The sequence below is a fragment of the Geotrypetes seraphini genome, chromosome 3 (genome assembly GCF_902459505.1).
Source record: "Geotrypetes seraphini chromosome 3, aGeoSer1.1, whole genome shotgun sequence".
NCBI classification, from domain to species: domain Eukaryota; kingdom Metazoa; phylum Chordata; class Amphibia; order Gymnophiona; family Dermophiidae; genus Geotrypetes; species Geotrypetes seraphini.
Genome location: NC_047086.1, coordinates 91,816,277 through 91,834,096, shown reverse-complemented (window position 1 = coordinate 91,834,096; position 17,820 = coordinate 91,816,277). Strand labels below are relative to the sequence as shown.

Sequence of the window (17,820 nt, the reverse complement as noted above, 5' to 3'; positions counted from 1 at the left end):
CAAAAGGACAGATGCCCTGAAAGCTCTCCAAATGGCAGTTAAATAGATACTATGGTAACTTGTTTAGAATATTTCAGCTGTGTGACTTAAAAAACTGGAACCACGTTACATTGGTCCTGAAATTTACATTGGTTGCCTGTATCCTTCCTTACACATTTTAAACTTCTGATAACATTGTATGAAGTTTTGACGATGAAAACTTCAGATACTTGAGAGATTGCTTGACCATATGCCTGTGAGGCTTCTCTGCAAAGTTAAAGATGCTCTTTGTCTGTTGCAGAGCCCAAAGCAATTGAATGGGTAGATACTTGCAAAAAGGCACTTTCCTTTGTCTGCTCAGAGTTATGGAGCCTTGTCTGTAGAAAACTGCATATGCTGTATTCCTATTTGAGTCTTCGGAAGCACTGTTCCAGCAAGACTTTTTAACAAAGTTTTCTGTTTAAGGTATATGCTTATTTTAACATGAAAATCTCATATGTTTGTATGTTCTTTATATTTTAATATTGCTTTTTTTTTTTTTTTGGGGGGGGGGGTTCACAGATGTAAAATGATAGCCATCTTGAGCTTATTCAGGATGGACAGATATAAATAGAAGAAATAAATAAAACAACTGGACACTCTCCAGTAGTCCCTGATAATACACAGCATTATTGTGTATATTATAGCCTATAATGTAGTTTTAAGATGACAGAGTGGTTTTGTTGAGGGATGATAAATAGTAGTAGTAGGGTGCTTATGGATATTTAGCTTTGTTCACCATATTGTTATGAGTGTTTTGAAATCTAGGCCTTGCCCTGATGATTGCTGCATATAATCAAATATAAACCAAAGTAAACTTTTCCCCCCACAAAAAAGGGGAAAAATAGGTTGACTCGAATATAAGCTGAACTTGTGTCAGTCTTGCAATGTTACTATGAGAGTGAGTGCTTAGTGGTTAAAGCTGCTGCCTCAGTGCCATGAGGTTGTGAGTTCAATCCCAGCCTGCTCCTTGTGACTGGGCAAGTCACTTAATCCTTTCATTGTGAGCCTGCAGAGACAGATAGGGAAAATACTTAAGAGTACCTGATTACTATTCAATGTATTCAGGAAGTCCCCGGGTTAAGAATGAGTTCCATTTTTTAAAAACCGTTCTTAAGTTGAATTTGTGTAATTCAGATCCTGTACAGTACACAGTCTATAAAAATATTAAACATTAAAGAAACAATCCTCAAAATAAAGTGCTGTAGTTTAAATAGAAAGAAAAGAGAGGAAACTTACACTTTTGTTCTTCATCCGTCCCACTGTTCCTTCTCCACCACCACCACATCCAACATTTCTCCCTCTCATCTCTCTCTTCCCCATGCATCTGTACCTCACGCCTCTCCCACCACCATGTCTAATATTTCTCTTTCCCTATGTCCAACAATTCTCCTTTCTTCATTTCTACATGTGCAATCTCTTTCCCTCTCACTTAGACTCCCATGCCCAACAATTCTCCTTTTCTATTCTCTCTCCCACCTCAGTATCTCTTTCCCTCACTCCCTCCATTCTTCCATCCTATGTCCCAAGTTCATGCTCTCCTCCCTCCATTTTGTGCCCCAAATTCATGCCCCTCCCTCCTTTGTCTGAAGTTTCCTCCCTTTCTTCTGTGTACCACCGTGCCCCTCTTCCTCTCTTTGTGTCCCAACATGCCCCTTGTCCTCCTCATTTGCCTCGCTCCCACGGGTGTTACCTTCTCTGGTTGGCTCCCTCCTCCCTGCCGTACTTCTCAAAGTTGCAGCCGCGGTTCCTAAACGCAGCCTGCAACTGACTCGGAAGCTTTCCCTTCCTGTCTCAATACCGTCCCCTCTTCCTCCCTTCTGGGTCCCTCATCCTTCTCACTTGTTTCACTCCTGCAAGTGTTAACTCCTCTGGCCAGCTTCCTCCCCCTGCTGTACTTCTCTTCTCAAAGCCACAGCCGCAGGTCCTGCATGCGGGCCAGCAGCTGACCTGGAAGCCTTCCTTTAAGGGTACAAGTAGATTGATTTTTTTTTTTTTTAAACTACATCAAGATTTACAGAGACCTAGGAGACACTTGATGAAGTTAGAGTAATACTTTTAAAACCAATAGGAGGAAATATTTTTTCACTCAGAGAATAGTTAAGCTCTAGAATGTGTTGCCAGAGCATGTGGTAAGAGTGGTTAATGTAGCTGGTTTTAAAAAAGGTTTGGGCAAGTTCCTAGAGGAAACTGCTGTTGAGAAAATGCGAGAAGCCACTGCTTGCCCTGGATGAGTGGCATGGAATGCTGCTACTATTTAGGTTTTTTCCAGGTATTTGTGACCTGGATTGGGCTCCGTGAAGACGGTATACTGGGCTAGATGAACCATTGGTCTGATCCAGTAAGGCTATTTTTATGTACATCTTCTCAAGATCTGTCATTTTCCTATAAAATTACTACTGTCATTTATTTCAAAAGTGGTGCAAGATGTAAACAGAGTGAGAGTCCCTTCTTCATAGAGCTCAGACAACCCTGAGGGGAGGGGATCTTGAAATTTTTCAGGTGGAGTATAGCAGCTCATTAGCCTCTTCATATTTCTGTCAGTTTGTGACCCATTCCCACTCACACAGTGTCAGGAAGCTAACCTAAGTTGGAGACACTGTTTTGATCAGTTTGGTGAGGCTTGCCCCCCTGTAGTCCTGGCAGGGGTGGACTAATTTGGCTGACGCTATCTACGATTTGCTCAATGAGTAAAGTCTCAGCTTGTACAATCTTTGCTCTCAGAATGCTCTGAATCAGGTAGTGTGCTGGAGATTCAGCGTCTAAAGCTATTTTGACCATACTCTCTTTTAAGGGGCAAATGCTCTTTTGCAAAAGATTGGATGTCCTGATGACAATGTAATGGACTGTTGTCCTAAATCCTTGCCAGACAGTAAACCACGAGGATCAGGCAGTTCCAGTGGTGGTTATGGGTCTATGGGATCCTCGTCAAAAAGCTCCTATCAAGGATCTAGGCAAAGGTTTGGTAGCTCCAGGAGAGCCCAGATATCTAGCTTGTGCTCAGTAGCCAATTCTAAGAAGTCCCAGTGATATCAGGTCAGCCTCCAAGCTTCTCCACATAGGAGGGAGAGTTTCAGAGTTCTGGGAGGCTTGGGCACAGATTTCTTCAGACCAGTGGGTGCTGGACATAATTTGAGAGGGCTACAAGCTCAAATTTTATAATCCACTCTGGGACCTCATCTTGGACTCTCCAGGAGGAAGACCGGAGAATGCTGCCAAGGTAAGAGTGACGGTGCAAAGTCTGTTACATACCAAGTTTATTAAAAATTTATATACCAAGTTTATAAAAAATTTGTTATACCACCTATTCAGGATTCAAGGTGGTGTATATAATATAATAAGAAAAGGAAATACATTAAGGACTGTAAACAATTAAAAGATGAACTAGACATTTGGCCAAACTGGATCAAATGGGAAAAGGTTAGAAATACATTATTTATAGCAGCAGATAATGGGGAAGACACAAGAACATAAGATTTGCTGTTGCTGGGTCAGACAAGTAGTCCATCGTGCCCAGCAGTCTGCTCATGCGGCGGCCCTTAGGTCAAGGACCAGTTCCCTATTTGAGTCTAACCTTACTTTCATACATTCTGTTCCAGTAGGAACTTATCCAACCTTTTCTTGAATCCCTGAAGGGTGCTTTCCCCTATAACAGCCTCCGGAAGACCGTTCCAGGTTTCTATCACTCTCTGAGTGAAGAAGAACTTCCTTACATTTATACGGAATCTTTTCCCTTCTAACTTTAGCGAGTGCTCTCTCGTTCTCTTCACCTTGGAGAGGGTGAACAATCTCTCTTTCTCTACTAAGTCAATTCCCTTCAATATCTTGATTGTTTCGATCATGTCCTCCTCTGTCTTCTCTTTTCAAAGGAGAAGAGGCCCAGTTTCTCTAGCCTCTCGTACAGCAACTCCCCCAGTCCCTTAACCATTTTTGTCGCTCTTCTCTGGACCCTTTTGAGTAGTACAATATCCTTTTTCATGTACAGTGACCAGTGTTGGACGCAGTATTCCAGGTGGGGGCGTACCTTGGCCTGGTACAACGGCTTTATAACCTTTTCAGAACCTTCTTAATCATTCCTAGCATTCTGTTTGCCCTTTTCGTCGCCGCTACACATTGCTGCGCAGCGGGTGCGGGTGCTGGGAGGGGGGGGGGGCGGTGCTCGCTCAAGGGTTCTGCTGCACAAGGGATGGGAGGGAGGGAAGAGAAGCTGGGCAAGGGTCCTGCTGCATGAGGGATGGGAGGGAGGGAAGGGAAGCTGGGCAAGGGTCCTGCTGCATAAGGGATGGTAGGGAAGGTAGAATAGAAGCTGGGCAAGGGTCCTGCTGCACAAGGGATGGGAGGGAGGGAAGGGAAGCTGGGCAAGGGTCCTGCTGCATGAGGGATGGGAGGGAGGGTAGAATAGAAGCTGGGCAAGAGTCCTGCTGCACAAGGGATGGGAGGGAGGGAAGGGAAGCTGGACAAGGGTCCTGCTGCATAAGGGATGGGAGGGAAGGTAGAATAGAAGCTGGGCAGGGGTCCTGCTGCACAAGGGATGGGAGGGAGGGAAGGGAAGCTGGGCAAGGGTCCTGCTGCATGAGGGGAGGGATGGGAGAGAGGGTAGGATAGAAGCTGCACATATGGGGGAGAGAAAGGAAAGAGGAAGAATTGGAGTGAAGGAGAGGAAGGGAGAGATGATCATGTACATTCCCCGAAAATAAGACCTAGTGCCTTTTTTGGGCTTAAAATTAATATGAGACACTGTCTTATTTTGGGGGAAACAAGGTATATGCAAGGTAAAGGTAAGGGTGGTGGATCTAGGACTCATGGCCAATGTGTGTGTAGAGGGGATGAAGTAGAAAAATGTGTGTCACAGGTCAGAGAAGTAAGCCATGATACACTGTTCTGTTTCTTGCAATGGAGTAGGTCTTGGTGTTTCACTGCTACATTGCTTAGTGCTACCCCTCCCCCTGAATAGAGCAGGAATTTTGGACAGGGTTGAAGGGCTACTGAGCTGCTTGATATAATTTAATATACACATACAATGCACATGGATCCCATGTCACATCCTGTTGTCAGCCTATTTCTTCTTTATGGCCCTCTGCCTTTAAGGACAAAGCCATTATGGGTAAAGGAGTGAGAAGTGTAACTGTCTGCTTTCAGGTAACTATCATATGCTGTGAGCCCTGCCTACACAGAGGGAGGGGAAGAAATGAGCAGTGAATTATGCGTTTGCATGTGTTAATATATAAACATTCACTCCTTCACGGATGACATAAAACTGTACTTACCGCTAGGAGAAGCCCATGACCCCCAGATTGAGAAACTCCTAAACTGCCTTTCGGAAATCAAAAACTGGATGTCCATAAATAAACTTCAACTAAATGGATCCGCAAATAACACTGTGACCGTCCCTGTCCCTCGATGTGCTGGGACTGCAAAAGACCAAGTATGCAACCTAGGAATACTCTTTGACCACAACCTGTCACTCTCCGACCATATCTCCCAGGTGGTATGTTCCTCATTTTACTACCTGTGACAACTCTAAAAAATAAGGAACTACTTTTCAGAGTCTGACTTTGCCCAACTACTCTATGCCCTAGTACTCTCCCGCATGGATTACCATTACCGCAATGCGCTATTCAATGGTCTCACGGCAAAGAATGTACAACGGTTCTAGTGTGTTCAAAATGCGGCAATCAGGCTTCTAAAAAATCTCTGTGCCCATGACCCTGTCTCCCAGGCTGTAGGGTCAGCTCACTGGCTGCCAGTAGCTAAACTTTGTGTCTTCAAGGGCCTGATGCTAGCGTTCAAATCCTTGCACAACATGGTGCTGGGCTATGTGATGGCTGAACTTCTTCCGTATGTGCCAAACTGGTCCCTCCACTCCCAGGATGAAATATGCCTCAAAACGCCCCCTGGTCATGCCCTTCAACTACAAACTGCCAAATAACGGTCCTACTCCCATTTCATACCTAGCCACTGGAATCGACTGCCATCACAGATCAGATCTCGTGAAGGTCTCCTCAACTTCAGAAAAGCAATAAAAACATACATTACATTACATTAGTGATTTCTATTCCGCCGTTACCTTGCGGTTCAAGGCGGATTGCCTAAAGGATCTATCTGGCCATTTCTAGAGGAATTATAGAATAATTAGATTGGCTCATAGAGAATAGTTAGATTGGTTCGCAGAGATGACCCCCTGCCCTTGATCCATGGACTACAAAGAATTGTATATTGGTAACTGAACCAGTCTCTGTCACGTAAGGATAATGACACCTAATATGTGCCAACTAGGATGAAAACTTGCATTGTAATCTTGTAGTGATATTATGCATGTTTAACCTGTAACCCGTTCTGCGCTTTTTGGGGACAACGGGATAGAAAATGAATTAAATAAAATATGTACAAAATTACTGATGGTGTGTGTAGAATTGCATACTTTCTATGGAAAATATGCATAGAGCGAGAAATCTCCGCTTGGTCAATTTCCCAGTAAGTCATACAAAACCACGGACTGAGATATACTTGGTCATGGAATGAAGCCCTCAGTAACTTGTGATTGTTGAATAATTAAAACAGCAACCTGGTACAGGTAGGCACTTTTTCATTCATTGGGCTTCAAACCGTATTTTTAAAAATATTTTTCAATGCTTTTAAAACTTATTGGTTTGCTATTAGTGTATATGCAAACTATAGCGACACTTATCTTTATTAACGAGTCGCTTATCCGCTGTGCTCGAACTATCGGCCCGACGGGACCCGTTTCGCCACTCTGGCTTCTTCTGGGGTCAATGTAGTCGAGCGCTCACAGCGTAACCTGACTTTACAGATCAAAAAGATGCTTTTAAAACCAATAAGTTTTAAAAGCATTGAAAAATATTTTAAAAAATACGGTTTGAAGCCCAATGAATGAAAAAGTGCCTACCTGTACCAGGTTGCTGTTTTAATTATTCAACAATCACAGGTTACTGAGGGCTTCATTCCATGACCAAGTATATCTCAGTCCGTGGTTTTGTATGACTTTCTGTGGTTAAGGGACTGGTTACCATTCATTTCCAGTAGTGAATCAATTTCCCAGTAACTCATTTATTATCACCTGAAATTTTATTAAGGAAATTCTTTAAAGAAATACTGGGATTGGCTAATGCGGAGAATTTTCCAATAAATAACTACTATTATATTCCTCAAAAAAAAAAAAAAATAAAATCTGCCCAGGAGGTGGACCATTTGGTCACAACTGAAATTAATTTGACTGAATTTTTGGAAGATACTCAAGATGTGATCCAGAGTCGGTCCACCCTGGTGATAACATGCATGAGTGAGATAGATAAGATGTTTATAAATTCTTTTTTCATTTTACATCTTATAAGTGTGTCAGACAATATCATTTAAACTTATACAATATCACTTGATTAACTTTCATATACAACTTAAGTTATAATATTTAACCCCCCCCCAATCCCCACTATTTCAAATGTGATTACATATATAACATATTATATTATCTTTTCTGTTTGCCTAAATGTTTAATAACAGATCCGAAATTCCTTCCCCCCTCACTTTATAATTGTACCAATATGGGAAGAATGATATCTACTCATCACAAAATTCCATTAATGGACCCCAAACCTCCTGAAATTTATTAAAATTTCCTTTTTGTGCGGCTAAAGTTCTTTCCATATTATATATATAACACAGAGAGTTCCACCAGAAACTGTAATTAAATCTGCTCCAATTTTTCCAATTAAATGTAATTTGTTGAATGGCTACTCCTGTCATAATAAGTAATAACTTACTATTATTTGAAGAAATTTGACTTTATTTCCTCATTGACATTCCAAATAATATAGTATCATATGATAAAGCCACAGGATTTTCTAGTAAAAAGTTTGTTTGGCCCCATATGGATTTCCAAAAAGCCAAAATGAATGGACAATAGAATAATAAATGATCTAGAGTCCCCGCTTCGAGATGACAATGCATACTTTCCAGAGTTGTAGGTAACAGCAGGCTTCTGATGCCATTGTGGAATGTAATGTCTCATAAAAAGCCACAATGATGTCACTGCATAAGTTTCTTGACTGAAGCATTTGCACATTAATGCATGTTTAAAAAAAAAAAGAGGTGATTGCTGATAGAAATTCTTTCCCAGTTACAGCTTATAATGTGATGCTCATAAAAATCATAATTATTGTAGCCCAGAAGCAAACAATAAATGTTTTCAGTTTGTAGGATATGTCTACAGCTATAAATTGCTTGGATCTATTTATGCTATGTGAAGTTTCTAACTTGTCAAACCCTACAGTTTGTGGTATGAAACTTTTTTTTTTTAGAATGATTATCCTGAATTTTCATGATTTGTAGTTGTGGAAAGAAAATCAGAGATGATTATGTGTGTGTATGAGATCCTAGATCTCGATCTGTGTTTGTGTTTTAGTCATCTGGATCAAGATTTTTGCAATCCAGGATCATGGTCCAAATAGACTGTGCTCCGAGAAAACAAGATATGCGACAACTGGGGTTGTGTATCTGAAGAAATATGACAGTTTTAAAGAAAATAATTGTACTGGTGGAGGATGGGCAGGGGAGAGCTTCAATGGCTAGGAGGGTGTAGATGGGCTGGAGTAAGTCTTAACAGAGATTTCGGCAGTTGGAACCCAAGCACAGTACCGGGTAAAGCTTTGGATTCTTGCCCAGAAATAGCTAAGAAGAAAAAATAAAAATAAAAAATAAAAAAAAATTTAAATTGAATCAGGTTGGGCAGACTGGATGGACCATTCGGGCCTTTATCTGCCGTCATCTACTATGTTACTATGTTACTATGTATCCTGAACATGTGAATAAATACTTGTGAATAAATGCTTGCAGAGCATGCAGTAAAATTGGCAAGATTATGGCACACTACACCATAGCAGATCATTGCATGGAACCTCATGTAGTGTGTCTGAAAGAAAGCTTATCTGGTGAGAAAATTGATTAAATGTTTTCTTTCTTTCTTTTTTCTTTTTGTAGCTGCAGCGCCTGTGGTGCCTGAGTTGAGCAGTGATGTAGACAGCAGTAACTTTGATGATATTGAGGGTGATAAAGGAGACGTAGAGACCTTTCCAATTCCTAAAGCCTTTGTGGGAAACCAGTTGCCTTTTATAGGATTCACCTACTATAGAGAGAATCTGTATGTGGCACCTTTTAAATTTTCTATATGCATTAATATGCTGTATAGTTGTATTTGAGTTTGTCTTTGTGTGTGCTTTCGCATTTCTTAGTTATGGTGCCTGTAAGGGAAAAGCTTGTTATATGCTTTCAGTTTACTTGCAGGTTTTGTTTTAACAACTTATGTACTAAAACTCCTGCTAAAGAGTTCTAGTGAGCATAATCTGAAAATTTGTGTGCTAAAATAGCAATTAATAGGCAAAACAGTAAGGGACCTTTTTACTAACCCACATTAAGGCTTTTCAATCAGTGTAAGTTAGCTGCAAAAGTTATCCGATGATAGCTGCCAAGCCTTTGCTGTAATTTATTTATTGAGATTTATTAACTCTCTTTATGAAGAGATTCACCCAAGGCAGTGTACATCAGGTATATTTCAACATAAAACTTACAATTTTGTTAACAGCATAACAGCAATAAAATGGCCAAATATAATCATAAATACATTGAATATATAAACTCAAAATCAGCAAATTGAAAAAAACAGGACTACTTGAAACCACTTCAAAAAATATACTTAACAGCACTGAAATTCAAATGACAGATCTAAAAGGGAGACATAATACTTACGCAGTATCTAATAAGCACAAACCAGAGCATCCAAATAGCATAGATATGATGATAATGTTTTTCTAAAATACAGCTTCTCCTATAGCCGAGGGGTCAAATGCAGATATTAGATGGAGACAAGATGGGTGGTACGGAGTGCTTTAGGATAAAGGGTTGGGAGGCTGAACTCGAAGCAAGTTAAACAAAGTATAAGGAACTGATTTAGTTAGGGCTCCTTTTACTAAGGTGCGCTAGCGGTTTCAGCACACACAACGGATTAGTTCGTGCTACAGCGCGCGCTAGCTGAAAAACTACCGCCTGCTTAAAAGGAGGCGTTAGCGGATAGCGTGCGTGGCAATTAACGCGCGCTATTCTGTGCATTAAGGCCCTAGCGCACCTTTGCAAAAGGAGCCCTTAGTGTGTGTGGCAAGCTGGTCCTGGTGCAGAATGAGTGTATAGTCAAATCACCCTATGGGTTAAAGGCTTGGGCGAAGAGCCAGGCTTTTAATTTATTGTAGACAGTGTTTTGGCACTTGAGGAAAACAGTGCTGGCACTCGCGTGGGGCAGTGGTCAACGGTACAGTTGCCAACACAAAACAACAAAATCCAAATGGCACCAAAAGTGTTCCACGAAGGAAATGAAGCGGCAAAACAACAAAAAATATTGTAGAACAGAAGATCAGACGTACTAGTTTGTAGTTTAATAAACGTCCAAACAACTTACTCCCCCTTTTACAAAACCATAGTGTGGTTTTGAGCTCTGGCCGCATCGGTAACAGCTCTGATGCTCATAGAATTCCTACGAATGATGGATCTGTTACTGCTGCGGACAGGGCAGGATTAACCAATAGGCCAAGTAGGTATGTGCCTAGGGCCTAAAATGGTCAGGGGGGCCCGATAAAGGAGGGCATCAACATTGTTTTTTCCAAACAATGATGGGCCCCTCCAGCATCGATCGTCAACATACCCCCCCCCCGATCGGAAATGCGGGTCCCACCCTGATCGGCAACGCAGCTCGCCCCCCCCCCCATCGACGGAAAGTAAGACAAGCAAGCAACGCGGGTAAGAAAGGCAAGCGGTGCTGCTTGCCTAAAGTTTCCCTCTGGGCACATGGTGGTGTGGGGCGGGGCAGGGGGGCCCAGTGTACTTGTGTGCCTAGGGGCCCTCGACGAATTAATCTTGCCCTGGCTGCGGATGGCGCTCAAAACCATAATACGGTTTTGTAAAAGTGGGGGATTAAAAACAATCCACATATGGTGTATACAGTCACAAGTGAATCACAAGATAAAAATCAAATAATATATAATAAAAATGGCCCAACACAGGCCGTGTTTCAGGAAAATAAAAATGCCTTCCTTAGGGGTCTTATAGGGTCCTTGGCTAACACAACATACAGTTAAGTAGATAAATCATAGTAATGATACCTGCATTCACTGCAAAGCACCCCACCTCCTAGTGTGAAAATCTATGCTAGAAGGTTTATGTGACAGTTAACATGGTGCATTAATTGTTTGAACTCCGCATTAATAGTGTGCTAAAACCCATGTCAAAAACCTAAGGTGAAATTCTATAACTGGATGTCCCCAATAAGGTGCCCGCCCAATACATATGTAGTAAGAACCTATTCTATAAAGGAAAATAGGAGCCTACTTTTCTGTTATAGAAAAGTAGCACAATGTGCCCAACATATAGGCGCTCACATATGCTAGCCATATAGCTGATTAAAGTGTGAGTGTTCAAGTAAGCAGGTACTTCTGTAACTTATAGTATTCTGTAAGTTACCTGCATAAATGGGAATCCTACCTGTCACACGCATGCTTCTCTCCCATGTACACCCCCCTCTTGCAAATACACGTTATGTAAGTTAAGTGTGTGTATTTGCTGAGTAGTGCTTAGGCTTATTTTTTGCATTTATTCAAATGTTTGCACACATATGCACGTATATGCCTTTATGCATAAGTGTTAGTACCTAGGTTATAGAATTGCCTTTCTAATGCTGTTTACTAAATAGGCCTTTTATTTATTTATTTTTTGTTCTCTTTACAAAAAGGAAGCCTTTGTAAAATGTAAAAACATAAGAATAACTATCTAGCCCAGTATCCTGTTTCCAGCAGTGGCCAATCCTCATCACAAGTACGTGGCAGAATCCCAAATTGTAGCAAGGTTCTTTGCTACCAATCCCAGGGCAAGCAGTGGCTTTTCCTATGACTATCTCAATAGCAGACTATGGATTTTTCCTCCAGGAACTTGTCAAAACCCCTTTTTAAGCCCAGATATGTAACCACATCCTTTGGCAATAAGTTCTAGAGCTTAACTCTTTGTTGAGTGAAACATATTTCCTCCCATTCATTTTAAAAGTATTGCCATGTAACTTCATGAGTGTCCCTTAGTCTTTGTATTTTTTTCAAAGAATAAAAAATCTATTCACTTTTACTCATTCTACACCACTCAGAATTTTGTAGACCTCTATCATATCCCCTCTTAGCCATCTCTTTTCCAAAATGAAGAGCCCTAACTTCTTAGCCTTTCCTCATATTAGAGGAATTTCATCCCCTTTATCATTTTGACTACCTTTTTTTGGACCTTTTCTAGTTCTGCTGTTTATTTTTTTTAAGAGACAGTGATCAGAATTGCATTCAATATTCCTAGATGATCTAACAGTCCCATGGATTCTCTCACAGGCTCTCTACTTTTGATGCACTTGAAAAAGTTATTACTATGATTTTTTGATTCTTTGACAAGCTTCTCTTTTTATATTTTATTTATTTATTTTTATCAGCGCTTTGCATCTAACTTGCTAGTGCTTATGTTACTTCTTGTTTTCTTCTTTTAGATCCTTTTCCCATTTTTGGAAAGATGTTCTTTTGGCTCTAATATCCTCTTTCACTTCACCTTTTAACCATTCTGGCTGTCATTTGTTCTTTCTATCTTTTTTAATACATGGGATACATCTGATCTGATCTTTCAAGATGATATTTTTAAACAATGTCTGTGCCTGATTCAAAGTCCTATCCTTTGTGGCTGATCCTTTCAGTTTCTTCGTAACCATTTTTCTCATAGTCTCTCTCTTCAGCATTAAATCCTGCAGCAGTAGGTTTCTGTATGACTTCAATCCATATATTAGTGGGCTTTGATGTTGACATTCCTTGTGACCTTAACCCTCCATTGCCCCAGGTACAACACTTAGGGCTCCTTTTACGAAGGGGCAGCAGCGGTTTAACACGCATAATACCGCACGCTAAAGCACCCGCCGCACTAGCCGCTACAGCCTCCTTTTGAGCAGGCAGTAGGTTTTAGGCCAGCGCAGGAGTTAGCGCGTGATGAATAGTCACGTGCGTTAAAGCCGCTACCGCGGCTTCGTAAAAGGAGCCCTTAGATTGTGAGCTCACTAGGGACAGGTTTTGCATATAATGTGTACAGCACTGCGTTTGTCTAGTAATGCTATAGCCAACACTATTACCTCTTATACTAAGCCCTGCATTCCACTAAGGACTAGGGACCAGATTCTCTAAAGTCACCATATATTTAATGATGGTGCTAAACCATCATTAAATGCATGTGTTTTATCGCCTGATTATCAAAATGGCTCACTGTAATCTTTTCCGTATTTTCTAGCAGCCTCCGCTTAGGGTTGGTAAGCGGTATATCAAACCTTAATAAACTTGAAACTTAAACTAGTACAACAAGGTCATGAATATTAAAATGATAGTGCAGTGAGGAAATTAATATTAAAATAAGCTCTCTGGGTGAATCTCAAAAAGGAACGCTCCTCCATTTACGAGGAATCGGGGCTGATATTTACCAGCAGGGTCTAAGCTGTCGTAGCTTTACTTTCCTGTTGATGTCTGAGCGCTGATTGGCTCAAGTACTGACAGGAAAATAAAGCAGCTCTAACCTGCCACCATGAATGGCCCCGATTCCCTCCCTCCCCCTGTAGAGCTCAAAAATAAACCTGGTGGCCTAGTGCCCCCCCTACCATTGCCCCCCCCCTCAACTGTGATGCCCCCCGAATCCCCATGCAGAAGATTTATAGGAAGGATGACCATTCCCTCATGCTGCAGGGTTGGGGAAGCCCCCTGACAGCAAGCTCCCCCACCAAAAAAAACCCCCAAACAAAACACCACACCAAACCCCTAAGATGAAACCCTGGTGGTTTAGTGAACCGTCCCCACTTCCTGATTAGCCCAGGCACCTAAGGCCCCTCCCAAGGCCACTAGAGGGAGGGGTCTTAGGCATCTTTGTCAATCAGGGCCTTAGGCCCATCCCAGTGCATCTCAGTATGCACCAGGAAAGGGAAGGCCTGCCATTTTGAAGATACGGGCCTGCCAGCAGAAAGGAGTGAGCAGCCCTCCTGCCAGTCTTCTTAAAAAGATATGGAGGGTTGGGGGGGACGGATGGCCTACTAAACCACCAGGGTTTTGTATTGAGGGCTTGGTGTGGTTGGGGGGTTGTCAGGGAGGAAGCTTGCTGTCATGAGGAGGTCCCCTGGTATGGGGGGGGGTCAATGACCCTGACCCTGACCTTGCAGCAGCAGGAGTGTGCATCTCTCCTGCCGATCTTTGGAAAAAAAAAGAAAAATACCCTGATGGAGGTGTGGGGGGTTATAAGCACAGCTCGTGTGTGTGTTGTGCACAGCTCGTGTGTGTGTTGTGCACACACAACAGCTGTGCGCATTACAAAAAAAAACCCCAAAACAACCACTGTTCTCCCTACTTGCTGGTTCAGGCAGGGAGAGTAAGGGCTGCTTTTTTTATTTTTTATTTTTTTTCATCCCTTATACCAAAGGTGTCCAACCTTTTGGCTTCCCTGGGCCGCATTGGCCAAATAAAATGTTTCTGAGGCCTCACAAACACTGCAGTAAGACAGAGGAGGGAGCCGGCAAGACGGTAAACACCTGGGGCAGCAGAGGAAAACACTGCATCACCCTTGACCGGGGCCGCACAAAATACTTCACGGGGCCGCATGTGGCCCTCGGGCCACAGGTTGGACACCCCTGCCTTATACTGATCACAAAAGCTAAAACTGGTTCCTCCAATTAAGCACCTGGGGAGGATGGGCTATAAAAATGAATGAATGAATGAATAAATAAATGCCACTGTGCTTTCTCATTGGCTCTCTCTTATTTATTTACTTATTTATATTTTATTTACTTATTTATAATTCACCATCTTCTTCATAACTCATTAATTCTTTTGTATATAAGCAATGATTTATCTTTCAGCTGATGTTTTCACTTCTCAAATGCTTAGTTCAAACCATTACCAAACTGACGTTCTCATTTCTCCACCACTTAATTCTGACTGTCGCTGACATGCATGTTTCGCCTACTAACTTCTGCTTCAGGGTGCGGTTTTAAACTTTCACACACACTTCAAGTTTTTATTAAAATTTGATGTGCAAGTATTGTCAAATATTTCAAAGCGTATTAACAAATTTAAAAATGGGGGAAAAACAATATAGTACATTAATACAAAATAATATATACATACAAAATTCAATACAGGTACAAAAGGAGAAGGGGATGAATTACAATAATTAAAACAAAGAGAGAACATATATGGGTAACGCATGGGAGGGAGGGAGTGAAAACATCAGCTTAAAGATAAATTATTTTGTATATAAGTAATAACTTAAAAGAATTAATGAATTATGAAGAAGATAGTGAATTATAAATTAGAAACAATTAACAAAACGTAGTGTGAAAGCAATACAATACCAATACCTATTTCTGCTGCAGGGGCCACCTATAAACTATAAATATTACTCAAAGTCGATGACTCAACACGCATAGTAGGCAACCTTAGCTTTCTAAACGAACTATGCTATACTGGAGCACAGAATCGTGTCATTGGCTGATATTAACAGAAAAAAGAGAACTCCAAAAAACCTGGCAATATATGTATATCACTCAAAAAACCTTACAATGGAAACAAGTCCACTAATCGATAGAGCAACCAAATATAAAGGACTTGTGAATATAAGAATATCTACAATATGTTGCAGAACTCTCAGATACCTGTGCTGTTAAATCATAATTGATTTTCTCCAAACAGCTTGTACAGGTCAAAGATATCATTCATTGAGTTCTCCATTTTTAATGAAGTGCAAATGCTTTGTGCAAACAACTCAAAAATAAAGTGCTACTGTGCAAATAAGATTGAAGACAGCACTTATCTTAAAACGCTGTCGGTTCTAATGCAGTGTCTGTGAAGCCATATCTCCGGCTTCTTCAGGGGTCTTACTTAAGGCTAAAAACAATTATAGAAAACATATCACAATGTGCAGTTCTGAAAATATATTGCACTATATTGTAAACATTCAATGAACTTTAAAGACAGTTACTCACTGGGCAGCTCTGCTCCTCAGTTATCTAGCAGAAAATGGTGCTGGCGCTTCCAATATGCATGCCGCAAATGTGTTTAAATCGCTACCTCATTAAATATTCATGATGCGCATGGTTTAAATTTTAAACTGCCACCGTATATAAAGTGCCACCGTATATAAAACTCTAATCACCTAATAGTAAGATACCTAAAGTATGTATGTATCGTAAATCATTATTCATGAACAGTCCATAGTTAAAACTAAAAGAAAGAACTCCATTCAACCATAGTGTTCAAACCTCCTGGTTTAAGAGAACCCAATTTAAAAATCCAGCGGGACTCCTTCTGTAGCAGCATTCTTTTACAATCACCTCCCCGGATGATCGGTGTTACTTTGTTGATACAAAAGCATTTTAAGTCAGAAAATTTATGCTGCATTTGGTCACAATGTTCGATAAGGGGGGCATTTAATCTTCCACATTTTAGATTAGATTTATGTTCACTCATTCTGATCTTAAAAGACCGTGTGGACATGCCTACCTACCACTTTTCACAGGGACAAATTATTACATAAATGATGTGATCTGAAGAACATGTAAGAAAATGTCTAATTTTATATACTCTCCCATTCTGCAACATATTGTAGCTATTCTTATATTCATAAGTCCTTTATATTTGAATATATGTATATCAAAAAAGAAAAAGATACTCCTACAGCAATTGATCCATATAAAAATGAGGCAGTGCAAAAGTTGGGATGAGGGTGGGCAAAAAAGTAATGTAGATAGTGGAGATATTCAGCCACCATTTGGATAAATTATAAATTTAAATTAGGCTGGCTGAGGAGCAGGCCTTAAACCAAGTAGATAGTGCCGGTGTAGTGGCCATACTATTCAGCACTATTACTTATATAGATAGCAATGCTGAATATATAAATTGAGTTAAACGCTGCTAGCATTTAAATTAATCCAGTAATTTCAACAGCTGGCCCAGTGAAGTACAGCATATACATACTGCATGCTAAACATAAAAAGAAAGGATCGGTCAGGTTTCAAATTGATTCCAATATACATTTTTGTATCCCTGGTTACATTCCTGTGCACCCTCTTGACACACACACACACACACACACACACACACACACACACACACACATTCATACCTGCAGCAAAGTCTCAGGAGTGAGGCAGGAGGAAACTGTTCTTTATGTTGCTCAGTTTTTATCATCATGAACAGCAGAAGAGATAGGAAATGAGGATCCAAGCCAGAGGAAAGAAAGAGGGAACTAGGGCATGTAACTTCTGTCAAGGGAGTTGGGGGGTCTCCAAATTTCTTCACATACCACAACAATAATAGGCCTCTATCCCAGGTCAAGGTATTTGCAGTATGACCTCAATCTCTCAAAATTATAAACAGAGAAAAATGAAAGCCAATAAAGATCATATGGCCTATCTGGTCTGCCTATCCATGACGTCTACTATCCCTTCCTCTCCCTAAGAGATCCAATGTGCTTGTCTCAAACTTTCTTGACTTCAGATAACATTTTTTTTAAATTTCCACCACCTCCACCAGGAGGCCATTCCACGCATTCATCACCGTTTCGGTGAAGAGTATTTTCTGAGGTTACTTCTGAGTTTGTCCCATTTCACCTTTATCCTATGTCCCTTCATTCCAGAAATTTCAGTTGAGAGACTTTCTTCATGTACATTTATGCTGCTTAGGTATTTAAATTTCTTTATCA

At 40.9% G+C, this 17,820-nt stretch overlaps 1 protein-coding gene across 7 annotated transcripts in view; it reads left to right on the top strand.

The window, feature by feature from the left end:
• ROCK2 (Rho associated coiled-coil containing protein kinase 2) overlaps positions 1-17,820 on the top strand; it is a 358,167-nt gene that overhangs the window by 204,406 nt on the left and 135,941 nt on the right. For all 7 annotated transcript variants that reach the window (XR_004538687.1, XM_033936145.1, XM_033936150.1 and 4 more), the window contains one exon: positions 9,013-9,172. Coding sequence is in view for 6 of the 7 variants with exons in the window: in XM_033936145.1 (XP_033792036.1) it covers positions 9,013-9,172 (160 nt within the window). In the remaining variant the exon portion in view is untranslated. The remainder of the gene's footprint in view (positions 1-9,012; positions 9,173-17,820) is intronic.